This window comes from Coniosporium apollinis (assembly GCF_000281105.1).
Source record: "Coniosporium apollinis CBS 100218 chromosome Unknown supercont1.52, whole genome shotgun sequence".
Taxonomy (NCBI): domain Eukaryota; kingdom Fungi; phylum Ascomycota; class Dothideomycetes; genus Coniosporium; species Coniosporium apollinis.
The window spans coordinates 19018-44716 of NW_006913314.1; the positions used below are offsets into that span (position 1 = coordinate 19018).

The 25699-nt window shown below is 54.5% G+C and overlaps 10 protein-coding genes across 10 annotated transcripts; 2 read left to right on the forward strand and 8 right to left on the reverse strand.

Moving 5' to 3' along the window:
• Positions 1-102: 102 nt before the first annotated feature.
• W97_08343 (uncharacterized protein) lies at positions 103-533 on the reverse strand (the record flags this gene model as incomplete). The annotated part of the gene is made up of 3 exons (XM_007786157.1): positions 103-147; positions 204-265; positions 326-533. The coding sequence occupies 3 exons, from the start codon at positions 531-533 to the stop codon at positions 103-105; spliced, it is 315 nt and encodes a 104-aa protein (XP_007784347.1).
• A 3972-nt stretch (positions 534-4505) lies between these two features.
• Positions 4506-5181, reverse strand: W97_08344 (uncharacterized protein; the record flags this gene model as incomplete). Its single annotated transcript, XM_007786158.1, has 2 exons — positions 4506-5089; positions 5163-5181. 2 exons carry the CDS (start codon positions 5179-5181, stop codon positions 4506-4508), a joined length of 603 nt encoding a protein of 200 aa, XP_007784348.1.
• Positions 5182-6026: 845 nt separating this feature from the next.
• W97_08345 (aldo-keto reductase) lies at positions 6027-7342 on the reverse strand (the record flags this gene model as incomplete). The annotated part of the gene is made up of 5 exons (XM_007786159.1): positions 6027-6456; positions 6520-6587; positions 6652-7008; positions 7057-7207; positions 7311-7342. The coding sequence occupies 5 exons, from the start codon at positions 7340-7342 to the stop codon at positions 6027-6029; spliced, it is 1038 nt and encodes a 345-aa protein (XP_007784349.1).
• Positions 7343-7918: 576 nt separating this feature from the next.
• W97_08346 (polyubiquitin) lies at positions 7919-8949 on the reverse strand (the record flags this gene model as incomplete). The annotated part of the gene is made up of 3 exons (XM_007786160.1): positions 7919-8586; positions 8646-8873; positions 8928-8949. 3 exons carry the CDS (start codon positions 8947-8949, stop codon positions 7919-7921), a joined length of 918 nt encoding a protein of 305 aa, XP_007784350.1.
• Positions 8950-9820: 871 nt separating this feature from the next.
• Positions 9821-10972, reverse strand: W97_08347 (uncharacterized protein; the record flags this gene model as incomplete). The annotated part of the gene is made up of 1 exon (XM_007786161.1): positions 9821-10972. One exon carries the CDS (start codon positions 10970-10972, stop codon positions 9821-9823), a length of 1152 nt encoding a protein of 383 aa, XP_007784351.1.
• A 491-nt stretch (positions 10973-11463) lies between these two features.
• Positions 11464-12234, reverse strand: W97_08348 (uncharacterized protein; the record flags this gene model as incomplete). The annotated part of the gene is made up of 2 exons (XM_007786162.1): positions 11464-12023; positions 12138-12234. 2 exons carry the CDS (start codon positions 12232-12234, stop codon positions 11464-11466), a joined length of 657 nt encoding a protein of 218 aa, XP_007784352.1.
• Positions 12235-13400: 1166 nt separating this feature from the next.
• Positions 13401-15362, forward strand: W97_08349 (uncharacterized protein; the record flags this gene model as incomplete). Its single annotated transcript, XM_007786163.1, has 1 exon — positions 13401-15362. One exon carries the CDS (start codon positions 13401-13403, stop codon positions 15360-15362), a length of 1962 nt encoding a protein of 653 aa, XP_007784353.1.
• Positions 15363-18133: 2771 nt separating this feature from the next.
• W97_08350 (uncharacterized protein) lies at positions 18134-19282 on the forward strand (the record flags this gene model as incomplete). The annotated part of the gene is made up of 1 exon (XM_007786164.1): positions 18134-19282. The coding sequence occupies one exon, from the start codon at positions 18134-18136 to the stop codon at positions 19280-19282; it is 1149 nt and encodes a 382-aa protein (XP_007784354.1).
• A 2974-nt stretch (positions 19283-22256) lies between these two features.
• Positions 22257-23138, reverse strand: W97_08351 (uncharacterized protein; the record flags this gene model as incomplete). The annotated part of the gene is made up of 3 exons (XM_007786165.1): positions 22257-22565; positions 22634-22884; positions 22937-23138. The coding sequence occupies 3 exons, from the start codon at positions 23136-23138 to the stop codon at positions 22257-22259; spliced, it is 762 nt and encodes a 253-aa protein (XP_007784355.1).
• An 893-nt stretch (positions 23139-24031) lies between these two features.
• On the reverse strand, positions 24032-25447 carry W97_08352 (uncharacterized protein; the record flags this gene model as incomplete). The annotated part of the gene is made up of 1 exon (XM_007786166.1): positions 24032-25447. One exon carries the CDS (start codon positions 25445-25447, stop codon positions 24032-24034), a length of 1416 nt encoding a protein of 471 aa, XP_007784356.1.
• Positions 25448-25699: the final 252 nt, after the last annotated feature.

Genomic DNA, 25699 nt, shown 5'->3' on the forward strand with positions numbered 1-25699 from the left:
GGATCTCGCCGTATCATACATAAATTGGTAAAGACAGGCTGAGGCCACTCTAGGTCGCCTCCTAAGATAGTCCAAGAAGATAGGCTGAGGCATTCTAAACCCCTACAAGATTGGGACGCAAACGTTTCCGATATTGACGAGACCAGACTGAAGGCAACATCGTCAACCGCTTGAAACATAAGTGGAGGGTACTTAGAATATACCTGGTTGCCGGACGAGCAGCAAGCCACCCTCTGGGTGCACTGCTGGTTGAGTGCGCTGATCACTTCGTGTGCGAGCGGGATTAGCCATATTCCGACGCAAGATGCCGTGTCGGGCGACTCACCATTGATGTCGACACATTGGAGGCCGACAATAACGGGGATACCGTTCCGGACCCGCTGTGTCTGGAGTTGCTGGCAGCACTTCAGTCTCTGGTCGTTGCCGCAGACGTTCTGCTGGGAGCCCGTCTGCTGTGGCTCTGGCTCGGCAGCGGGAGCGGCAGAGGCGGCAACTGCGACGGTCAGGAGAGTGAGGATATTCTTCATCAACATGGTGATTGATTGGGGGTGCTAGACTTCTCGGAGAAGCTTGAAAGATGTAGATGAAGCAGGTCGAGGTTATGCTCTGAAGTGCTGATGCTGTAGATCGATAATAGACTCTCGAGGCAGATGGGGAGGCGCTTCTTATACGCATCCGCCACCCATAAAAGAGGAGAGAAGATCCCGTCACCGGCAATTGAATATGACATCAAGCAATCTCTTCCGGCGCCGCCTACGTTATCAAGATTGTCGGCTGTCGCAGCTAAAGTGCGTCGTGCAGGGAGCGCAGGCTGAAGCTGGTACAAAGCTTGCAAGAAATCCTACCACTCCAGGGCCTATGCGACCAGTCTGATCCTCAGATCCAGCAAAGAGACACAAGCCGCGTGGGAATAACCTTGTGAGGCTTGTGATCGTTTGCTCATACCCTCGTGCCCGCACCCCAGATATGGCAGCAACAACCGCGAGCCAAAGTCTGGCAGCAATGACCACGACGGGCCAACCTCTAGCACCTGCGAGCGCGATGCGCCTAGATCTGGCAGCATTGAACACGAGGAGCCCGATACCAAGGAAGCGAATTAAGGGATTCCACGTCCAATCCGCAGATTGTCCTGGAGGGCTAGTCGGCGTTCTCGATGCACACTGGTTGATTATGGTCTTTTTCCCGCTGCAACTACTATTGAAAGTGGATCGTCTCCAGAAATTTGCGGATGGCATGGCCGGTCGGTATCGAGTTACTTCCAAGCTCCTTGCAGGTATGCGTGGTCTTCGGCGTGAGCCTGAGCCTGAGTACAATACAACAATCCAGGTCGGTACCCTGTGCTCGCCCTCTGTACGTGCTTGGAACTTCCGAGTTCTAGGTACTTTCCATGTTGTTTCACTGCTCTTCCTTACAATCTATATGTTTCCCGCTGTCTCGGATGTGTGACTCCAGGACAAGGACTGGTGTGATATTCAAGACCGATGGATCGTCGTTTGGCCAACGTGTATCACGATAGAATCACAGGATACAGAGCAGGGTATAGAAAACGGCCCTTCTACCGTTGCAGACAGATGTCCGTCTCAGGGGGATCAGACGAGTTGCCATCAGTCTACACGAGCAGTAAGTCAGCTACGAGCAAGGGAGAAACCCTCTTGAGACTAGTGTTGATGTCAGAAGGTTGAACCTACCTGCAGAGCGTGACTATGACGTCGACATGTGCTCGCACCCAGGAGATACAGGCGTTGGAGAAGCACTCATTCGGTAGCTAACGTTCCTGTACCTGCCGCTCGGTGCGGGGAGATCCATGCCGCGCCTAGCGGCTCGCGGCGATCAACCTTTCAATCGGTGTGGAGCAGGTCAGCCAGAGTAGGACCAAGAAAGAACCGTGGCGGTTCATCTAAATGAGGGTAGGCTTGACAAGGCAGGGAAGCAGGCCCTGGCACAACGAGACGCGTGGCTCCGTACAGCAGATTTCTGCACCCTACTCTCCATCTGCGGGGATGTATCGCTGCTCCAACGGCAGGGCTTAAGTTGGAGGCGCTTCGCCTTCCGAACCTCAGTGGCACTGAAACTATCCCCGTCCAGCCGCTTTGAGGTGACGAGAATGTCACGCGGGTGATCGGAATATCTGCCCTCCGACCGCAGGGAGCTGCACCTGGCATTCGCTCCTGCGTCGCCCTGGTTGAGACGTTGTCTCTCCTAAGCCGGACCGACGCGACAACGCAGCAAGGAGCAATCCATCACAAACCTGAACATGGAGGAAAAATAATGTTCTGAGGTCTCCACACCTTGCTAAAGGCCTTTGCAATTAATATCTCACATTACATATCTTGAGGCAGTTGTTCTTTATCTTTCACCAATATTTAGTGATGTTAAACGCTGAGTTGGCTATGCAGTTCTTCTTATGATCTCCACGAAGAGCCTGAGAGGATGGATGAATTTCGCGAACGAAACTGGCCTACATTTTGCAACCGATGTAAGCTCGTAGGCCCTGCGCGTGCTCTTCCCCACGGGCCCAGTAGCGCGCCCCACAGAAACCTCGGAGAACATTCTAGCCCTCAAACCGTCGCCTAGTTTTACCGCGGAGCCTTATGTCTTTTCACAAACACCATCCATCGCAGGAAATCTGAGTGGTGTATTCATCATTCGTATCAACATGAAAGCAGTAGAAGCTCAAGCATCAAAGCCCAAGCAGTAAGGCCCAGCAGACTCGCCAGATCCGAGCCGAGAAATGGCCACCGAATGATGTCTGAAAACCCTCCAGCCATAAACCGCCGAACCCGATACCGGGGTCCGGATTCCCTCAAGCCGATGTTCGTAGAACTCAAGCCTGAAATTCCAAATAGGTTCGCCAGATTCGAGCAGAGAAAGACCCAAGGAAAGACCCAAGAAAGAATCCAAGAGAGACCCCAAGATGAATTCCGAAAACCACCAAACCAATAAACCGTTAAACTCAACAGCAACCTCAATCCCAAGAGCAGCTGAACTCTGCAGCATCAACAGCTTCAATGTAAGAAATCTTGTTCTTGCTCGCTGAGCGAGAAGGGGTCTAGAGGCTGAGATCCTCGCACATCACGACCAGACATGCCTGATGAAAGGCTCTCATTCCCGTCAATGGTGAGGTGTGGACTGGTTTGCACCACCAGGAGCCTGAGCGGACAGATTCTCGACGGCGGAAGGCTGAGCAGCGGAAGAGGCTTGGGCTACCGGGGCTGCAGCGGGATGTTGATCAATGGACTGATCTCCACTAGCAGGAGGCTGAGTAGTAGATGAAGGTTGAGCCTTCGGAGCTGCAGCGTGAGGTTGAGCCGCGTTCGGATCTGGAACTACGGTAGGCTGGTTTGCGGACTGATCTTGCATTAGAGCTCTTCTAATTGCCTAAATTTTCGCATTAACAAGATCTAGCGCCTATTGGAAATTGTTGTGTTGAGTATTATCCCATCCGACGTCCAGTTTCAGGCTCTTGAGGTTCCTAGGAACGAACCCATTTGGCGCTGTTTTTCTAGGCCTTATATCTGCGTTGGCCCAAACTTCTTCTTGTTAGCGGTGTTGTATCTAAGTCTCTGCTACAGTCTTACCCAGGTTTCGAACTTGCTCCCAGACATCACGGTCGTTCAACCTTTGACGCTTCGGCCCTTGCCTAGCAGGTTATCCAAGATCTTAGAGAGTTGCTGGCAGCTCTCGTCTTTATCATCGATAAACTTCTCGATCTCAGTGCGCAACGCCTGTAGATTAGCCAAGCTCCCCGCATCGGCCGTGCTGAATCTTATCGGTGAGGTTGTGCGAGACTGAAGGGGCTACGAAGCGCAATGTGGCCAACGCGAAGCGTGCCGTAATCCTTCAAGAGAGGCCTGTAGAAGATCTCGATAGGCTATGGGTCCAACGTAAAGCGCGCCGTTAGCTTTCGAGTGAATGTTTGTCGACTATCTTCACGGGCTAGCTGGACTTCGTTCGCAATGGGCAAATACAGAGCGCGCCGAGATAGAACTATTAAGGGAATGAAAGAGTGAGGCCAGAAGGATGGAAAGTTAAGGAGGGCAGGGGGGCTGAAAAGCCTCAAGGAGGAGCGGATCACGTGCCATAATTGAACGGAAAGGAGGTATTGAAGTGAATAACATGCGTCACCTGACGTCTAGCTTTGACACCACAGCTCCCTCTATCCTTCTAGCCCCCTTCATTCATCACTTCGCGGAACGACAGATGACGCGAAGGATAGGGAAACTGCGTTGTTGCCCCTGCAACAGCTTGATTGCATTTCATGAATAAGGAGTAGCATAAGTTTGCACATCATAGCTTGGAGGAGGAAAGGGAATCTTAGAGATTTTCGAGTGAATCGCAGCGGTTAATGACGATATCAAGCGGACATCTGTGCCTAACGTCTAGAAACTACAGCGCTGTAACCAGAACGGTGAGTCAAACCAATCATTGCGGCTACGCAGTCTCACTCATGCTGCTCACATGTCGTCCGCTTCTTTGACGTGTGTGGGGCCATGATTTTCCATCCCTCACTCCCGTTCCAGCACCCTCAACTCCCCGTCGGCGAGGTCATAAATGACGCCATAAAGCTTGAGATCCCGCTCTTCCATGGCTTTGATGACTGTCTTGTTCTGGCGCAGGGTCTCAAGAGACCGCTGAACATTGAGGCCCGCCAACCGGGCAGCTCTCTCATCATCCGACGCAAGCTGGTCAAGCTCCTCCTGATGCTTCTTGCGCATCTCCCTGACGGGCGCGAGCCAAGTATTGAGAGTCTCCCCAAGATCCTCGTCGCCCAAGGAAGCCGCAGCACCTCCGCATTTAGTGTGCCCGCATACCACAATCCCATTGACCTTCAGGACGCCGACGGAGTAGTCGAGGACGCTGTTTGCGCTGAGGTCGTTGGGAGAAACGACGTTGGCGATGTTGCGGTGGACGAAGATGTCGCCGGGCTTGCAGTCGCAGACGGTGGTTTCGGGCACCCGGCTGTCAGCGCAGCCGATCCATAGGAGCTCGGGTTTCTGTCCGGCTGCGAGGGTCTTGAAGAAGTCGGGTTGCTGCTCGCATGTTCGCGCGCGGTAGGATTGGGAGCCGGTTAGGACGCGGTCAAAGAGGGCTGTTTGCACAGAGTTGTCAGCATCATATCGCCGGTGGAGACTTGCCGAGGGCGGGTGAAGCTGAACTCGTACTTGTCGCTTTTTGGGACATGGTGCGGGAATGAATGCGGACAGGAGAAATGGTAGGTATTCTCGACAACGGAAAGCAACGAGATAGACGCATCGAAGGGCGATGAGGGCAGAATCATCAAACTCGTGTACCTACAGGTGTTTCCCATCTCGATGGTTTATCGGGAAGCCTAAGTCGCTGCCGTTACCACGGACCGTCTTATGAAGCCGCCGAGACCGCTTGGCAGCTCAGCTAGCAATTTCCAGTCGCCTCTTGATAGATGAGCAAACAATGCCGTCGAACAATGCCGCCCAGAAGCAATGAAGAATACGGTTGTTCTGCAAAAAGGTAGTGAAGAGTTGTAGCAGAGAGTCGGGGCTCAGCAGCTACTTATCTGACGGCAGCTCCGACGCTCGCACAAGCAGCTGAGCAGCTGAGCCAAGGGGCCCACCATGGTTCTGTTGTTGGGTCACTATCCAAAAGCGTTCCGTTGCGCCACGGAAAAGCAATACTGCGCCCTGTTCGAAGACTCATCACCTGCGTAGCAGAATCACACTCCAGGTTCATCCATGGAGAAGGGTTGAGGTGCAGGGCTGATCCATCTTTGACATCCCGTGCTTCCTCACCTCAGGCACTTTGACCGGAGCAGTCACAGCTCCTACTTCGGGAATTCCCTCTAGTGCCAGCTACTTCGTTTGTATCCTTGCCGCAATCTCATTTATATCCTTGCTGCAATTTCAGTACTTGAGTTTTCCATGATGGCTGTCCAGAGTGTCGCATCACGTGCCTGCCTGCCCTCCGCCGTGTGAGCCAAAAGTCAATACAATGTATGACATCTTAGGATACGCCGCGTCTCGTTCTTGTCTAGTCCCGCTCCTTTTGCCACTTCAATATCCTGCCCTCTCCTTAGGCAGATAAGGCTCTTCCAAATACTTGACCTCCTCCCCCGTAAGTTTCACCTTGATGTTCTCCACACTTTCCTCAATTCGCTCCTTACTCGACAGCCCAATGATTGGATTACACCCCTTATGCAGACTCCATGCCGTCGCAACAGCCGCCATACTAACCCCCTTCTTCTTCGCCACCTCCTCCGTGCGGTCGATGATCGCCTTGTCCACCTCGTTCTCCCGGCTGCGGATCAGGTTGTGCAGAAACTTGTCCGTCTTCTCGCGCTTGGTGTCGCGGGAGTTGTAGGGGCGGGTCAGGGCGCCCCGGGCGACGGGGGACCAGGGGATCACGCCCACGCCGGTGTCGAAGCAGTAGGGGAGCATTTCGCGCTCTTCTTCGCGGTAGAGGAGGTTGTGGTAGTTTTGCATGCTGCAAGCCATTAAGCGGGTTGTTCATCGGAGATGAGGAAACAGGGAGAAGGGACGAGGGTACCTGATGAACTTGTGCCAGCCGTGCTTCTCGGCGATGTTCTGAAGTGTCTGGAATTCCCATGTTGCCATCTTATCGCCGACTGGTCAGCCTTCGTTCGGCCGGTTTAGGAGCAGTTCAGCAGGTAGAACATACGCTTGATGCGCCGATGTAGCGCACCCACCCCTTCTCCACCACATCGTTGAGTGCCCGCATGATCTCCTCCCTCGGTGTGCCGCGATCTAATCTGTGGATCTGAAGGACGTCGATGTATGTGCCCAGCCTCTTCACACTCGCTTCAACAGCGTCAAGAATGTGCTTGCGGCTCAATCCAACCTGGTTGACCATGTCGCCGTCGTTTGTGGATACCGCGGAGATGGGCATGCCGGGGGATTTGGGGTTGACACCGAAGTAGCATTTGGAGAGAATGACCACACGAGAGCGCGGAATGGAGTATTGCGTGAGAGCTTTCCCGATGATCTCTTCGCTGCGTCCGTGGGAGTAGATATCCGCCTGATGGGAGTATTAGAGATGTTTCGACGACTGAAGTATTGGCCATACAGTATCCCACGTATTGATGCCGCAATCGTACGCATGTTTGAGGAGAGGAAGGGCTTCGTCTTCATTCAGGACCCATTCCTGCCATTCGCTCGAACCGAATGACATGGCCCCCAGGATAACCTTGGAGATCTTGAGGCCAGATTTGCCCAAACTACTCCATCGTTAGCCAGCTCCATGTATGCTCATTAATTGAAGATCCCTCCAAAGCCGAAGCCGAAGCCGAAGCTTAGAAGGCTGTGGGTGAGGCTGCATACTTAGTATATTCCATCTTCGATTTCTCGGCCATCTTTGCTGTAGTCGTGGTGTGACTGATTGTCCTGAATATCCAAGGTCGAAGGTCTTGAGAAACTTGAGGGAGGACCTCCTTCTATCAATCAATGATCTGAAGTTCAGGTAATCCGACGTTTGCGTATGATCTACCACAGCTCCACCTTCTTAACTCCGCTCTAACTCCAGTGCGTCACATCCTCGCTCCAGAAGTTGTGAGGCGGCAGTGTGAACCGGTAGTTGGTGCAGACAGGTCGTGGAAGGAGGTCAGCATCCGGTGGACTCGACTGATGGGACTTTGTTCGCAGGATCTATTGAGCCCCGAGGGGTTGCCTGGATAGTGAAATGACAATCAAAGACGCTGTTGCGCGAGGGGTTATCGATGCATTTGGCGGGGAGTTTGATTAGAGAGACTTATGTCCAAGACGCTCCGAGGGTCACAACGCATACATAAACAAAAGGTATCGAGATGTAAATCTCAGCCCGTAGGCCGCTTCATTGGTCATAGATATGAAGCATCGCTATGCGACTCCGGCCCTGCCTGCCTTCCCATTCCAGAACTCCAAGCTAAGTGATCGTCTGCCAACCGCGCCGCCTACTGACCACCACGAAGACGCAGCACCAAGTGCAGCGTGGACTCCTTTTGGATGTTATAGTCGGAAAGAGTCCTGCCATCCTCCAACTGCTTCCCCGCGAAAATGAGACGCTGCTGGTCCGGCGGAATGCCTTCCTTGTCCTGGATCTTCGACTTCACGTTGTCGATGGTATCCGATGACTCCACCTCCAGCGTGATCGTCTTCCCCGTCAGCGTCTTGACGAAAATCTGCATGCCACCACGCAGGCGCAACACCAAGTGCAATGTCGACTCCTTTTGGATGTTGTAGTCCGAGAGCGTCCGGCCATCCTCTAGCTGCTTGCCGGCGAAGATGAGACGCTGCTGATCTGGGGGAATGCCTTCCTTGTCCTGAATCTTCGACTTCACATTGTCGATCGTGTCTGACGATTCAACTTCCAGTGTAATTGTCTTGCCAGTGAGGGTCTTGACGAAGATTTGCATGCCGCCACGGAGACGAAGGACGAGATGCAGGGTCGATTCCTTCTGGATGTTGTAGTCGGATAGCGTGCGACCATCCTCGAGCTGCTTGCCAGCGAAGATCAGGCGTTGCTGGTCCGGAGGAATACCTTCCTTGTCCTGGATCTTGCTCTTGACATTGTCGATCGTGTCGGACGACTCGACCTCAAGGGTAATGGTCTTGCCAGTCACTGCGCCAAACAGTCAGCACGTTGCGCGTGACATAATGATGACATCTGAGAGTACATACGAGTCTTCACGAAAATCTGCATGCCGCCACGGAGCCGGAGAACGAGATGGAGCGTGGACTCTTTCTGGATGTTATAGTCGGACAAGGTGCGCCCGTCCTCGAGCTGCTTGCCGGCAAAGATCAAGCGCTGCTGGTCTGGCGGGATGCCCTCCTTGTCCTGGATCTTGCTCTTGACATTGTCGATGGTGTCGGAGGATTCAACCTCGAGAGTGATGGTCTTTCCGGTGACTGCGACCTGTCAGTGAGCTGCGAGAGGCTGATGTGGCAAGCGCGGGTACTTACGAGTCTTGACGAAGATCTGCATGGTGAGTGAGTGTGCTGGTAGATGGATATGTGTTTTGGTTGTGATGGGGTGTGGATGGCTGAGGTTGGTTGAGTTGCGAGGTGGTGGTTGTTCGATGTGTGGAAGATGGGGGATGTTTGGTTTGAGAAGGAGGTCTTAAGTAGGCAGCATGGAGGCTGGGGCAAGAAGGTGAATGCGGCGGTGACGGATGAGTAATGCTTGTGACGATGGGCGCTAGCAGGGGTCAGAATGCCCTGGAAGCTTCCTTGTCCCGCCCGCTCGCCTTCACGCCCTTTTGGAGCTGCGCCTGGGCATTGAACGGCTCGGATAGGTGTCTCAGCAAGAGCCTCTCGGTGAGCACTTCAACGTGCCCACGGAAGGCTCGAACGGCCACACCTCAGATCTGTTCGTTCTGTGAGCAACCGTGAGCAGCTCGCCGACTCCTGGCAACTCCGCCATAACGCGGGGAAGGCCGTTATCAAAGCGTTATCTCCCGGCGCTATCCGCCTTCGGGCGACATGAGCATGTGACGCGTCACTGGGGCGGGTACTGCGCAGTCGTGGCGGTGTTGAAGTCGTGGGCCATTTAACTAAGCATGCATCAATCAATCAACTACGACAGTCCATACTCGAAAGGCGCAAACAGGGCGTCAGAAGTCCCGTCACATTTCAGGAATGGACGGACTGCAGAAGAACCAAGGCTCGCGGGCTCGCCATCGCCTACCATGTTCTGCAGCTACGCAGATGTGATAGAATGCAGATAGCTTCTAAGGGCTGACCTGTACTGGCTGGTGTAACGCTCAAGGACTGGATCCTTCCGTGCGAGTTGGCGAGGAACCATATGGGCTCGCCCGCGTAGAAAGCACAAGTATACAGATTATGCCCCATGAAGCCTATATCCGTTCGCTGTCTGCCCTGGGATTCTCGAAAAACATCACCCAGCTCCCCTCCCACACCCATGCCTCCAGTTCCACCACTCTGGCCGCCCAGGCTGATACATTAGTAGTCCACAGCTCGCTGCTCCAGAGTTTTGCACACTCTTCATTTGCTGAGGCTGCAGAGCGTATGTCTTCAATATATTGAACGGCATCCTGGTTGACCATGAACGCACCGTCCATAGGGTACTCTTGAACCAGTTTTGAGACCATCCGGGCTAGAGGTGAGCTCGGTGACGCAGAGATTTGGGCGATGATGTAGGCCGCGCAGAGCCAAAGCATCCAAACCACATCTTCGACGTCGTTTTCACGCAACTCCGCCACATCGCAAGTTCCCAATCCTGACTCTACGCCAATGTTGAAGCATTCGGATAGTCGCTTGTCCTCGCTGCTATCGAGGATGGCAGAGGCGTCTTCTAAGCTCAGGATGATACCGCGCGCCAGAGACTCCTTAACTTCAGGGCGATGGTCTCGATCATGTAATACCAATGTTGGGGGCGGTGCCGCATGTTCCTGGTTGGGTGTGGGATCAAAAGAGACGAGCGACGTTCCTGGCCGAGAAGACGTGGGAGATGCAGTACGAAGCCCGAGGCTCAGAGAATGACCCGCTTGGCGAAACCCCTTTAATTTGCTTTCAAGCTGGTTGACAACGTCCGTCAAGATAGCAAGCTGACCGTTGCGGTACATGCTTGCATACCTCTGTCGGATATTATTGGGCTCTGCCAAGTTTCTGGAAGGTCCAGCGACAGCATCGCGTTTGATCTGTAGAGGTGCCAGGAGATGGCGTGTGGCTCCCACAACTTGCCGAGCAGTCGGACTGCATGCTGCGGTCTCCAGTGGCTGACCTCGTGTGTGTGCGACGATGAGAACAGAGATCATAAGCATATGAAGAGGAATGCCTCCTGTGCCTAGGATAGCGTCTCCATAGCCGCCGGAGTAATGGAAATGACACCGGAGGTAGAACGTCGATTCCGAGGTGGTCCAATCAGCTGATGGGAATTCGGAAGGATACAAAGACCGGAGCACTGCGCGCACAGCAGGCGGAGGCTTCGCTAGCCGGATGGCCACCTCGTCACATGGGTTATCCGGAATGCAGAAGCCATAGCCCATGAGTACTGCGTGAAGTTAGTCGTGGCGGCTCAGCGTCTATTATCTTGTATTCGTCGGACTCCGAACGGTCGGTCGGATGGATACCCTGCAAATGAGCACCAGTGAAACCCGGCATCCACTCCGCTCCTCATTCCTTCGTTGAAAGCCACACCCAGCGGATTGCAGATGTGCCGAGCTTGGATCAAGACCTTGGTCCCAATAACCCCGGAGACAAACTCTGTCAACGTCATGGAGCAGCACTTCGAATCCTTTTGCGTTTGTACAAGCCATGGTTTCAAGGTTTCTCCGAGACTCTTCCGAAGTTCACTTAAAGGCAATAATGATACCCCAATGTAGAAAAACCTTTTAAAGACTGGTCTGTAGCTTACGTGCAGTGGCTTTGGTCTTACCCGAAGATGCCTGCATCCAACGGAAGCGAAAGACGGCGTAGGGAGGCGGCAGCAGGCTATATGCGAAACGGATATGGGTAGCAATGATACAATGTAAAGAAGTCACCTACATTCCTCGTTTCCCTTTGGTCCGTAATTGTTGAAAACCTGATCGCCCATCGAGATGGGTTCAGCTATCCGGAGATCGAAGGAGCCCGCCTTGAAACCCCACACGGCTTTAGCTCCGACCTTGTGGTTGGCAATATCGAGCACAGGATACAGAAGCGGGAAGACCTCCTCGTACTCCGGTAGGGCTGCGTTTGACGCGAAACTACGGGATGTGAAGACGGTCGCGGCCCACAAGTAAAGCTCCAACGTGTAATCCCTGGCCTCTACATCCTGATCATGCAGGGCATGACAAGCAGCTTCCCACTCGCTTCTCCACTGAGCATGTCGGGACTGAGCAGCTGGCAGTAGGTTCGTCCCGAGGAGCCATTGCTGGTCCTCATCCGAGAAGAACAGCGGCGTGTTCAGCTTACTCTCTTTGGGTAGGCATCTGATGTAGGGTGCCCAAAAGGAATCGATCCCCATCAGACGCTGCTCGATGAGAGTAAAGTAGGATACTACGTGGACGGGCGCATACCCCACAAGCTTAGCCGCGACGCCGTCGATCAAAGGTGTGTCTGGAGAATCTCGGCAAGGCTTTACATTGAGATAGGATAAAGAGAGCGAAAAAGGGCACCTGCATATGGACACCTCTGCTCCATCGACTGGTCGGCGTGCACGGAGGTGGATACCGCTCCCGACGTCCTCAGAAACCTCTACGCTCTCGTCCAGATGGCCGCCGTTGCTCCTAAACCATTCGAGGAGGTGAGATATCTGAGTGGCAGACATAGCAGCGAGTGGACTGACTACGGCTTTCGAATATCATGCAAAACAAAGCTTGTTCGACAGGGTCCCAGAGTAGCTTTCTTCCCACTGTGCCGATTCTGCCTAAACCTGGGTATATCGTTGTGCCCTCTGCTGCTTTTGCATTTCCCCAGAAAGTCGGAATATCGGCGCCGAGACTCCGGATGGTGGAGGGCGACGCCACATTTGCTCTCCGTCTGTCTTCAGCTCGGCGACGACCTTCTAGCGCTGAGGACTGTTCTTTGCCCCAAGCGAGTAGTCGCAGTTCCGAGTGCTGCAGGATATCATGACTATGGCTGTTTTCTTTCATCGTTCGGAGCACTTGGCAGTATTCATGAGCAGGTCTGTGAGAGCATCACGTGGGTTACACAAACAGCGAGTCTTTGCTCTACAGTACGAGGGGGATCTCTGACCTCTTCTCATTCTAGACAACCCATATGCTCTTGGCAATTCTGCAACATGTGTTCCAATCTTACTGTACCTTCATGACATGGTTCGATTGCGCTTGGTGAGCCTCACGGTTCAATGACCTTCGACAAGACCGTCAGACTACACCTTTCCGGCAGCACGACGAATCAGGCTTGAACGGCCGTAAGTTACTGCAAGAGCGTCGGCGTTGTCGCATCTTTGACTCTTTCCGTCCTCTGCCAACCTCTTAACGGAACGAATTGAACTCCGGTGACCGAGACTCAGAAACCCCAATAGGCCTGAATCTATGACGGTAGTCCACCGCTTGTTCGATGCCCCGGGATGCCGACACAAAGAGTTTCCCTTCTCTTTCGGTCTAGGAACTTGAACAAAGAGTAAAAGCAGTCGACCTGCAGTCTTCTACACCTCATCCGATGATCCATGCCGTTCATCTGTGAGGTCGGTTTACAAATGTGGTCGCAGCGAAGCATTTCCTAGCGCTTCGCGAATCGACAGGGATCAGCTGCGGGCATCCTCAGTGCTTACGCCGGGAGCTGCACATCGACACCGCCCCCACCACCACGCTTCGTAAAGAGGGCGCCTCCCTCAGTGGGACGGCTCTTTGAGGGGCTTGGGCACGATTGAAGGGGAGACCAGTGCCGGAGGGGAAAGACCAAGGAGATGAGCATCCAAACTGCACAACATTCGCGACTGCCATCACAGCTGCTTGTCCCACCATCAGGATGTTCCTTTCGCTTTTGACAGCAGACGCCGCTGCCTCTCACGGCCATGAGTTCTCCTCTTCGCGGCCGTCGTCGCCCGACCGACGCTCTCCGATTCCTCGAGTGCTCACCCCTCTTAGCATACTCTCTTATGGAGCGCGAGCGAAAACACCCCCCTTGTCAGTCACTACCAGCGCATTGAACACCGAGTCTATCAAGCAGAACAACGACAGCATGAGTCAGCACCGGGCAATCTCGTTTGCGGAGCCCGAACCTCGAGAGTCTGACAGCACTTATACCGTTCAATCGAGACCGACTACCTCCAGCGGCGAAGTTCTGGACGACCAGATTCAGAATAAACGACTTCCGCGATCCAAAACGTGCTACTGTTTTGGACATCCTCCTTCGAACAAAGACATAACGCAAAAGTTGCACCTACAATCGAAACTGGTACTACAGTTGCAGCAGCTATACACCTCTCCAAGGCCGAAGCCTGCCTACGAGGTGTTCCCGTCCGCACTACTTGCCGTAAACCTCAAGAAAAAGTATGCCCAGGAGTTCAAAAGCAGGGACAAGCTAGGCATCGAGGATCTGGTGGTAGTTACGGCGGAAGACTACAAGACCGCCGGGAGTGACGAAGGCGACGACGACGAGGGCTGGGCGGCTCGCGAAGTGTTTGGTTGTATATGCGTGTCGAAGAAGGAGGAAGCAGGCACAAGGTCAAAGATCGACATCATCCTGGAAGACAATGTTGTCTGGGAGGCCAGGTCATTTCCAAGCGGCGCATACGAGTTTAAGATGACAGATTCGCACGGGCTGAATCACACAGCCCGCTGGCTCCCTCGAAAGTCCAAACCTGAACGCAGTTCTAAGGACGCTGGACGGACCCCTTCTGCCCCCGTCGAATCGAACAAGCGGTTTGCATTCAGTATTCTAGACCCTAGTTCGAGGCGTCACCCAATTGTCGCTACAATGGCGACCACTGGCATTGATATTTCGGACTGGTATATTATGCCGTCGCCCGCTTCGGCTACCACTTCTCCCACCTCCCCTGCACAGAGCCCATTGTCCGACGAGTCGGAGCCGGACCAAGACTTCAATACGGAAACAACAACCACCAGCGACCCTGTGGTCAAGACAACGGAAGATTCTCTGCGGAAGCTGATTATCGTCACTGGCATCTGGGTAGCCTTCTGTGAGAACTGGTCACCCACATTCCGTTACTCGCTCACTTCGCCAGCGTCCACAAATCAGTCATCGATGCGGAGATTGGCGAATCGGCCTTCGCCTGTCCCGCGCTCGGCTTCGATGCCGACAGGGTTTGGGAGTGCTAGTCGCCCCGCCACGCCCGATAGCACGATCACTCGGAGCAGTTTTGCTAAGATACTGCATTCTGCTGGTGCTATTGTTCACCGCTCCACAGCATCCGCCACCTCCATCCTGTCGACTTCCCCACCTCCGGCGCCAGGGGGCTCCGGAACCCGCTCGCAGCGCGCAAACACTGCAAGCACCGCGTCTTCGCTGCGTACATCGAGCCTTCCGGACCGTGTGACGTCAGCTCCTAGTCCCAAGAAGAAAGTATCGCAGGTCATAGAGGGCCAGAAAGATGGACCTGCGGACGAAGCGAACACGATGGAGATGGTGTTCCTCTCCGGCGAGGGCGCCACCGAGTCAGACTCAGACTCAGATGCAGAGGCCTCCACCACCACGGCCGAGGACTCGACATCACAGCACACTCCGGCTCGCGCGCCGAAAGCAGGGATTCCCATCACGGACAACATACGGGCGCTGGACGCTGCAGCCACCGACGAGCCTGTCCCGCAGCATGATGCTGCGATGGACTCGAGTCCCGAGACGGCGAGATGCTACCCCTGCCGTCGTAGGAAAGCCATGAGCGAAACTACGGCCGGCAATAATGCAGCTGCTGGACAGCGAGAGGCAGGATTTCGACGGCTGCTGGGGTTTTTCAGGCAGGGTGGCTGATCATTCTCTCGGCGTTTTATTGTTGCTTGGTTACGTGATACCCGGTGCTCTTGTTTGAGTAGCCACGACTATCTCTACGGTGGAACGTTTACGAATTAAAAGTGTCAGGATAGGGCCTAGACAGCTCAGTAATAATTAATGCATCATAATGCAAGCAACGTCGGCAAATTGACCAGGCTGTAAGAAACAAGCTTCACACTCAGGTTGTGATGCCGAGCCTCGAGAGCCCAAACTCTTCTTTTCAGAAAAACAAGTAGTGAGGAGATGTTCGAATTGCGTACCCGATGCAAGACATATTCGAGGTGAGCTAGTTCTAGGATGAAACGTTACGCTATGGCATGAAGGTAGCACCAGCGGCTCTGCGAGCGGCTGCTGGTCGCCAAAAATGGCCGCGCCGAGCGTTTACGGATAGGGCAGATGTCTTAGTGCCCCATTGGGGCGCGTCGCTCAAATGGTCTTAGAAGCGCTTGATATAGATGGGTTAAGAGATCAGTGCTTGTGTGCTTCCAGCGGCTCGGGGCCCAAGATACAATATCTGGTGCAAGGGTTCGGTAAGCAGTCGGGTGTTTTAGCTTTCACATTTCTAGCCTGTAACATGCAGCTGTCATGTGCTAGAGTCTCTGTATATGTTCCAGCTGTGCTTTGAGAGGACGGTTGGCCAGGATGTAGCTCTCACAGGCTCGGGGCAGTGCAGCGGTTAGAGGGAGAGTCGGGCACTGGTATGCTATGATATATCAGCACGTGGCTTGATGAAGTCCCAAATCTGGCCTTGTGACGATCAGACTGGCTGGCTGAGGCTCTTCCTGGGGCTCTTGGGTGCAAGAAATCAGTACGAGTCTTGCCCGAGTGACCGGTGACCGTTAGACGTGCAATGAGGCATTCTGCGTGAAGCATCGTCCATGGTTGCGTGACCAGGCCACACTGCACTGCCACGATGGAGACGCGTGCCAACACAGAAAGGTGAAGCGTCTACTCCGTAGAGCAGGCTCTTGATGCTGGGTGTAAATGCAACAAGGCCGGATGATTCGACACGGATTGAAGCCTGCTGCGTGTCTGAGACATGGAGAAGCTTGGCATTTTCTCGAAGCTTCAAGGGCTCAAGGGTTGCCCAAGTGCTCGCAGCGACTCCAACTCCTGCATGGTGCAGCGCCACTTCCGCCTCGGCTTTCCCTGTCCCGTTCAAGCGGCGTTTCCCCCTTGATCCCATGGATCTTTCAGTTCCTCCCGCTGCGCGAAAACGCGTCTTCGCATCGTCCTGCCCAGATGTCCCTTGTGCCATCCGTTGCCACACTCTATTCGCGCCCTGGCGAACACAGCGGCCCGACCTGCGTGTCGCTGGATCGTGGAGGCTGGCGATGAGTGGTTCGCGAAGGCTGGGAAGAACTCGCTGGCCACCAACACGCTTGATCGGGGGCTTGATCAGGCTTCATGATGGCCTGGGAGCATTCGTCACGCCGGTGGGACATGGCAAGTCATTGTAGTGTTGGACGACTTGTCATCCACCACTTTTTGCTGTCAGGTGTTGCTGCACGCTGTTCATATGATTCAGTCTGTTGACCGCCACCATCTCGGGCATCGTAGCTACTGCCAGCACATCAACATAACAACAAGAGTCATCCCCAGCTGATAGCTGCATGATTGCTCGCTGTGAAAGTCCCGCAGCGAACAGAACCCAAGGGCGTGCGAACACGACCTGTATCTCCGACGCACAAACCTCCTGGCTTCGAGGATTCTTTGTCACGGCCGCGCACTTGCAGACACCTTGCAGCGGCGGCATGCTCTAAAACGAACGGCTACCTAGCGATCTCGAAACACGCATCCCTGCCCATAGCGCGATACACGGTTGCGCGGAGTCTAGGTTCGCAGCTGCTGCAAACGGAAGCAGTGAAGTTCTGGCGTTTGGCGGTCGCTGGACGAGCATTCAACTTGAAACGCGCCTCAACCCGCCTTCTGCCCCTCGCTCGGTTTGGACATCTGCACGACACTTTCGTCGCTTTTGTTTCTGACCCAATCGTGCGCGTTGGGCCAGCAAGAGTTGCCGCGCGACTTTCTGCAACGGCTGATGTGGCCCAATCAGGCGCCAGGACCGCGCAGACCCCGAGGATTCCTTGACACGCCGGGGGGGCAAGCCCTTCGAGAACGGCGAAACCTCCACCACCACCCTTTGCTGGGCCCGGTGCGAGGGGGAGGCACAGGATAAGTATCTTCGCCCGCCGCACCCTGAGACGGCCATCAACCTCCTTTGCCTCCTCATTTCTTTGCTAGAAAACGCCGTCCTTGAAGGAACGCCGTTGCCCGTATCCGCGATACTACCTCAGGCTCAGCCTCCGACGCATCCAACTCCATCACTACACGCCATTGCTACCATCCGGGCAGCGCCCTCTACTACGACGCTCCAGTCGCCATTCAACTAGATCCATCATTGCTTTCACGGTTCAGCACTTCCCGCAGGTCGGAAAGGCTTCTCATTAATATCAGCTATTCGACTCTGTACGAGTGGAGTTACTGTACGCCCTGGTCACCATACCTGCCAACTCACGGTATTGTCGCGATTGCCATATCAGCATTAATCTAATACCCATTGTTACGATCTCCGGAGACATTCCATTTTTGGCAATAGACTTTCCCCAGGGTCAATTCACACGGCCACCATTCGTCAATAGGTGTATCATCCTATTGTGTCTTGCATCAATATCCACCGACATACTTAAGGATCCACTCCACCACTCAGTCCTTCTTGTCAACCCACCTCTTCGTCAACACTCGCAGAGATGGCCTACTCAGCACCTTCGTTGGAGCAGAACCAGGCTGCCCTCAACTACTTCATCCAGCTCCCGGTATCACGAGACATGATCTCATATCTGGCCAACAAAGCTTCCCAGGTCATCCGTTGCGAGCAAACATCAGAGTTGAACAAGCATCTGCCACCAACACCACCCGCCACCCCACCCCAACACGCTCGGGAACCATCTTTGCCATCTCTGGAAGCATTCATCATCTCTCTTGTGGAGCGATCACACGTCCAGGTCCCCACGCTCATGACATCCCTCGTCTACCTAGGCCGGCTAAAAGCACGACTTCCCCCTGTCGCCAAGGGAATGCGCTGCACTGTCCATCGGATCTTTCTCGCTTCCCTCATCCTTGCTGCTAAGAACCTCAACGACTCCTCGCCGAAGAACAAGCACTGGGCACGCTACACTGCCGTCCGTGGCTACGAGAACTTCGGCTTCTCCATCACAGAGGTCAACCTCATGGAGAAGCAGCTCCTGTTCCTTCTTGACTGGGATCTACGCATCAACCCTGAAGACCTCTACTACCATCTTGAGCCATTCCTCGCGCCTATTCGGCACAGCCAAGCCAAGCAAGAAGAGGAGCGCCTCCGCCAACAGCGAGAGAACGAGCTCCGCCTAGTAGCCGCTCAGCGGCAGCAGCAACAGCTTGCTCTAAGCGTCGAGAACCTTGCCCGCTCTCGCCTCGACGTCTCCACATACGACACCACCCAATCCTACCTCGTCGACACAACCAACTACATCCAACCCCGCCGCGCTCTCGCCTACGCCACTCCCTCCTCCCGGTCGGCCTCCCGCACACCCTCCCTCTCTCCCCCAACACGCAGCTCCTCCACGTCCTCCGCCGACTCCCTCTCCTCCGGCTCACCCGCCAGCCTCGCCGGCTCCTACGCCTCGTATGGATACACGATGGAGCCTGTCAGCGAGGAGCCACACGTGCAGCGCTACGACGTCGACGCCGGCGCCACGCTCATGCACATCCGGCCGCCGCCGTCCGCGCTGCACAAGGCGCCGCGCGAGTTCTCGCTGTCGTCGTATGAGGAGAAGCCGGCGAAGAAGGCGAAGACGTCTGGTGGGCTTCTTGCGCGGTTCCTTGGTACTGCGAACGCGTATACGGCGAGGGCGTACTAGTGCCATCCTTTATTGATAGCGTTCTCAAAAGCATGTATGATGGAGACGAGTTTCTTTGCGTCTTTGGCCGAAGATACGATGGGCCTGCTGGGCAGTGCTCATCGTGGTGGCCTGTGGGTTTCGGGCATTGCATTGCATGGGAGGCGTTTTTGATTGGCATTTACATGGTTGGGTTGGGATGAGGGCATGCTGGTTGGGCAGGCACTTCCTTGGACTGCTTGGATGATGGGGATGATGGAATGGGGGTTCGGATAAGATAAGAATGGCTGGTCTCATAGGAGATGGGTCAATCAATGCAGATTCTGCCCAAGTGCCGTCTCTTCTGACATACCGTGAAGGCCTTGCATTTTTGAAGCTTGCGGCCAGGGAGATTGTCTGGCTAATGTGAGTGGGTCACGTGAGTTTCATCCAGCCTTCTGCTTCTTCACACACACCTGACAACGCAGCCTCGCCCGGTGGTATGTACAAACCACGATGCTCATGCTTTCTTCTGCTGTATGCCACACAATCAGGCAGCCGCAGCAATGCCTTAGAGGATGTCGGCCCGCAGATCTTGCGGAAGCGCTGTCTTTCTACACCTATTCATTCCGTCTCAAGACACCCATCAACCGCTGCACGATCAACTTGGACCACTCTTTCTGTACTCATACTCCACAATTTCTCAAGCTCTTTCAGTCACTATGCCGAGTGTGTGCCCAGATGATTCCACAGAATGTCTTCTGAGAGCGATATTCGAAGGCCAGAGGCAGTTCATGTTGCCGGCTTCCTGCTCCAGCACCGCTCCTGACTGTCACGCAGCCGGCCCAGCTATGATCTCGGATCCCTCGTTACTACTGTCTTGATCGGATTCCTGGCCACGCTCATTGCTATAACAACGGTTTTCCTGGGTTTGTGGACCGCTGGGCCTGGGCGGCTCAAGGCTTCATACAGAGCTATTGGGCCTTGGTCCGGGTATACCAAAACTATATCAGCGAGTCGATTTACAAAGAACGAGACGCTCACAATCCAAACAGTCGACAATCGCACAAAAATGTACAATGTTTTCGTTCTTTCGGTCTGCATTTTTGAGACCAAATAGAATCATTCGTTTCAAGAGACAAACACCAACTGTGATAAAGTGCAGGTATCTTTCCCGCTGGATGGGTCGAGCTTCTGAGGAATCCATCAAGTTACATGAAGAACCATTCCCCTTACTTCAGTGCGAGACAGATCATCTACCTAGTGACTTGCAGGCTGCACCGACTTTTGGTACAATCGAGTCTGTCGTTAAATTAGCCGCAGTTGCCGGCTGTGACTCCATAGAGATGGTTCAAGGGTGCCCACTCGCGAGAGGTTTAAGCTTCCGAGAGCATCCATACCTTGGATCAGTCGCGGTCTTTGAGCGCTTTACGCTCGTCCGGACATATCGGGAGTAAGTCTCTGCTCGTGAAAGGCAGTATTGGAGCTTGACCCTTCTTTACAGCTCCCATACCCAGTCTCTACTGGACGGGATCGTACCAGATGCTCGACGGTAACACCAGCTGTAGGAAGATTCACTTCGAGAGGCTGAGACGCCCTCGTCAAGACATGAACGAAGTCAATCGAGGTCTCAGCGAACGTAGCCAGAAATGCGGCCATGCTTTGTGCTACGCTTCCTAAGACGAGCATCTGCCCGGTCTGTTTTCCTGGCCGCCCACACCCAAGGCAATGGTCATGGTACCTCTTGCCGGATACTCGGAGCGATGCAGGTTTATACCACATTCCGTGTTTGGAGTACAAGAAGCGGCACCGTTAGTCCCTGGGACCTCCGGCACGTGGAACGATAAACATCCCGAGCTCTTCGCTCAAGCGATAGAGAAATTCTTCTACTCCACTGGAAGGGATGTCTGATGGGATTGCAGGAGTGATCCAATATTTGCGGGTGACCGGATAACAAGAGACTTCTGGGCTAATCAGCACCTTCGTAAAGATCATCCGACTTCCGTCCCTCCCCATAGCAGTGGTGCCTTGGGTTGGCTAAGCGAGTTTGGGTCTCTCTGGCATCGACCTGATGGTCGCTGTCTTCATCGACTCGAAGGAGTGTGCAAGCTACCCAACGATATGAGTAAAGAGCTGCAAGCCGTCCTTAATGAGATTCGGAGGAACTCGGCCGTGGGTACGTCCTGTCGGCGGCCCAATCAAAACGACCCAGCTACTGGAAAATGACGGTAGCTTGATCATCTCACCGTTGACGCTCTTCACTTGCTTGCAATGGACCTAGGTCTAGGATGATATGGCCGAGTTGGGTGTTGATGACGAGCATAACGTGCGTAACGCCTTAGCACATCAACTACAAGAGGTATGTAGAGTGTCGTGGTTGATGTTTTGAAAATGGCGCTTGGGTATTTTGATCGGAAGCCTGCTAAACGCCTCCAGGTGGATTTCTGACTCAGGACGCAGGGCGGTCTGGACGCCGCGTGCGAGGTGCGTCGTATCCTTTCCGACGTTGAGAAATTGCCGGACTATCCCTACAGGGGATATTGTCCACGGTCACCTGGTTTGAGGACGAGTTCAAGCGGCTCAATGCAAGAAGCATCAAATCGAGTGACGAAGGACGATGGTCTCAGAGTTCTTCTGATCTACCGAGCAGTGCTTGTTGCATCACTGTACGCTACAGCTTTGGACACCAGCTGCGTCGAGGACACAAAGCTTGGAAAACGTGTAGTCAGGATTCTATGATACTACCTCCAAGGGCCATCCGAAAGGGCGTTGCCGCATTGAAGGTGGACAGCGCCCAAGCGCAGTTCAGAGATCAAAGACACCTTAAGCGATCAATATACCAATGGGCTGCAATGCTGAATATCATGTGCTTTCTATCGTATGCAATCAGTGTCTCTATTCTATAACCAACATGCTCATAAGTCCAGCCCAATCGCGAATCTGGTCATAAACAAGCTAGACCATAGATGCGGCAACAAACTTTTCGGATCGCCTTTGCTCCAACCGGAAGCAAAGCTCAGAACGCGTTCATCCCATGCTCGACGTCCCACACATCCCCTTCATTGAAGAAATCCACCAGCAGAAAATTCGGCCGCCTCTCGTACCTCGTCCGGCACCTCGCCGCGTGCTCTCCGAGCGCCCCAATCTCGAAGCTCGCGCTGTTCGTCCGGTTCGCATGCGCAGCGTCCGGGTAGCGGAAGCCGAAGAACTTGGCGTAGAGGAAGTGGTTCACGAGGGATAGGCGATTTGGAATGTACGAGTCGGGCCATCGCGGACGGGCTGGCTCGCAGGAGAATTGCCAGGGCGACTCGTTGCCGAAATCGGTCTGCAGTGGCCGTCAGCTAATGCTCGAACGCAACGCGTCAAGAATCGACCGGAATGGATCAAGAATACCTCGAAGGTGTAATCGAATTCTGCAAGAAGCCAAGGCACAAGATACTCTCTAGCCCCTCCGGAGAGAAACGTCACCGCCCGCTTTCCGCTTTGCACCATCTCCTCGATGGTAGGCCAGTCCTCGATCTTCATCCGGCCGTACCGCTTGTCGGGCGGCGGCTCATACGAGATCAAGTCGAAGCCCGTCCTGTAATACGCCTCGATCCATCTGATGAGCGGCACGCCGGTGTTGACGAAGAGGAAAGTCACGACTGCGAAAGTCAGCACACATTGTACAAGGGCAGCAGCGGAAAGGTTACTGACTTTCCTTGGGGTTTGCTTCTAGCCATGCTTTGGTGGTGAGGAGGTACTCTTCGAGGCTGCCGCCGTCGATGAGGGCGCAGTTGAAGTGGCAGAGTCGGATTTGGTTGGTGCCATTTGGGTCCCGGTGGCCTTGGGCTTGGATGAGACGGATGCCGGATTCCAACTGGACGGAGAGGTTGAAGTATTGGTTGCCTGGAATCATCAACGTCAGATAGGAACAATCACAGTAGTGTCATAGAGCGTCATCTCCACGCTCAGCAATACGCGACTCTGGTGCATCTAGCATTGAACAGAATCTATTAAAACAAAGGCCAGCTGCGCCGTATGTTGTTAACGAAGAAACAGAGCTACGCTTGGTAGAAGACAACTTCGTATGAAGACGATGACTACCAACTGAACCTTACGGACATGGATTCTGAGGATGTTCCCCAAGGCACCGCCGTCACTCGTGACTGAACCTCTCATGGCATTCGGAGAAACTCGACCATAATCACTGTGACTTCCATGTGAATTCACACAAATCATCACACAAACCCAACAGGCAAAAGCAAAAGCAATACCACAAAAACTCTCCTACCAGAGATCGACCACCCATTCTCCTTCGTCCTCACCGCAGCGCTGTTATGCGTCCCCACAAACGTCACCTCGGAATACCGTCGCCGATACAGTTCCGGCAAGGGTTGTCGCTTTCCCGGGGCTTTGGGCGGGTCACGTGCGCGGAGCACACTTTCAGGGTCGAGGAGTTCTCGCCATTCGCGTGACGCGGCGATACAGGTTGTAGAGAAGAGGAATGGGAGGAGGAGTAGTCGCATGTTTGACTTGTGAGTTCATGAAGTAGATGGTGGTGAGGCGGCGAGATGTATGGGAGGAGTAGACTACTGTCGCGGTCAGGTGGATCTTTGGGGCGAGACGGGCTGCCTTGGCTGGGCTTGGTGTTGAAGTCATAGAGTTTGTGTGCCTCATGTAGGTTCATAATGCACTTTCGGCGAGTTTCCAGTTCGTAAATACATTGCGAAGCTCATGAATATTTCAAATCATCATGTGAACCATGAGTAGTCGTCCGAGACAGATTCTCACAAGCCCCCCCAGCAACCCTCAAAAATCCTTAATCCTCGTCCCCACCCCTCTCTCATCCGCCAAACCCACCAAATCCCCTCCAACAACCACATCCATCAATCCCAGCCCAACGCTCTTATATATCACGTTTCCCCTCTCCAACCAGTCCCGCAACCCCGTATCCCCATGCTCCTCCTTCGCCTGTACTCCCTCCGCCGAGCCCTCCGTAGAACTCGACCCCCGCCTCCGGGCCTCCATATCCCTCTTCAGCATCACCAGCTCCCCTAGCTCCACGACCTGATGACCCTCCAACCCGGCCTGAATCACCTCTCCCGCCTCCTTCAAGCACGCCTCCACGCTATCCACCACGACGGCCCCGCCGCTCTTCGCGTGCCGATGGTGGTGGTGCTTGTGGTCCGACTGGTGCACGGCCTGCCGCAGGATCTCGGGGTCCAGCTCCAGCATGTGCGGCTTGTAGCTCCCGATGGCCGCGATGTAGCGACCCTTCTTGCGGCCTTCGGTGCTCGTCAGGATCTCGCGTGGGAACAGCGGCTTGAGGGATGGCGTCGTCGTGAAAATAACGCTCGAGGCTCGCAGCTTCTCTTTCAACAGGCGGTCGTACTCCCTGTGCCCGGGGGTCAGGATGCTAACCGTCTTGGGCTTCGGGACCCCCCAAGTGTCCGAGGGGACGTCTAGAGGCCAGATGCTGTCGAGGAGGGCGTGCGCGCGGCTGAAGGAGCGGTTTATGACGTTCAGGTGGTGGATCTCGGAGCCGCGCAGTATGACCGCCAGCCGGATGTGCCAGTAGGCTTGCTTGCCGGCGCCGAAGACGCTCAGTTCGTGCACGTTGTGTCGCTTACGGAAGAGGATGGTGGAGGCGAGCGCGGTGCGGAAGGCGGTGATTTCTTCGGCGTTGATGAGGGCGCGCGGGCTGCCGGTTGAGTCGAAGAGGGTCAGGGAGCCGCGGGGGGTGGTGGTTGCGGCTGAGTCTAAGGTTGAGCCCGACGCTGCGCTGGTCTTGCTGGCGGTAGGGCTGAGGGGGTTGGTGACGGCTGTGGTGGAGGAGCTAGCGGTTGTAGAGGAGCCGGCTGTTGAGTATGAGCTGGCGGATGTGGAGGCGGCAGACGATGAGGATACAGAGAGCGAGTCGACAGATGGCATCGAGGGTGACTTGGCCAAGCTGGTGTCGTCAGGAGTGCTCAGCGTCACAACCTTGATCCCCAGTCCGTCGTTGCTGCTTGCGGGCATGAAGAGCGTCGTAGATCCATCCTTACGCCGTAGAGATGTTCGCTGCGGTTGGTATGCTGGACAGCAGCCATTGTCCTGGGTATCGGTAGCAGTAGAGTAGTGGTGCAGGGCGTCAGCCAGTGACTGTTGTAGATTGAGTATATCCTGCCGGTTGAGGGAGAGCAATAGCTCTTGGATGGCGGAGTCTGAGAGTATCGTGAGTGGCATAATGTGCAGAGCGCGGTTTGGTCAAGGGGGCGGGAAAGGGTCTTTGATACTAGATGTCCTCAGAGAGCTAGTGAGATGGCAGCTCGCCCGCCGAAATGGCATGACTGAAACACGAGAAAGCCAACAACGGTAGTCGCGCTGCTTCAAACTCCTCTTCGCAACCCCACGGGCGGGAGGGGCTGTCGGAGATACGAGTCGTGCAGCCCGTAATCTTGGTAATCATTACTCAGCATACAAAGCAGGCAAGGCTGT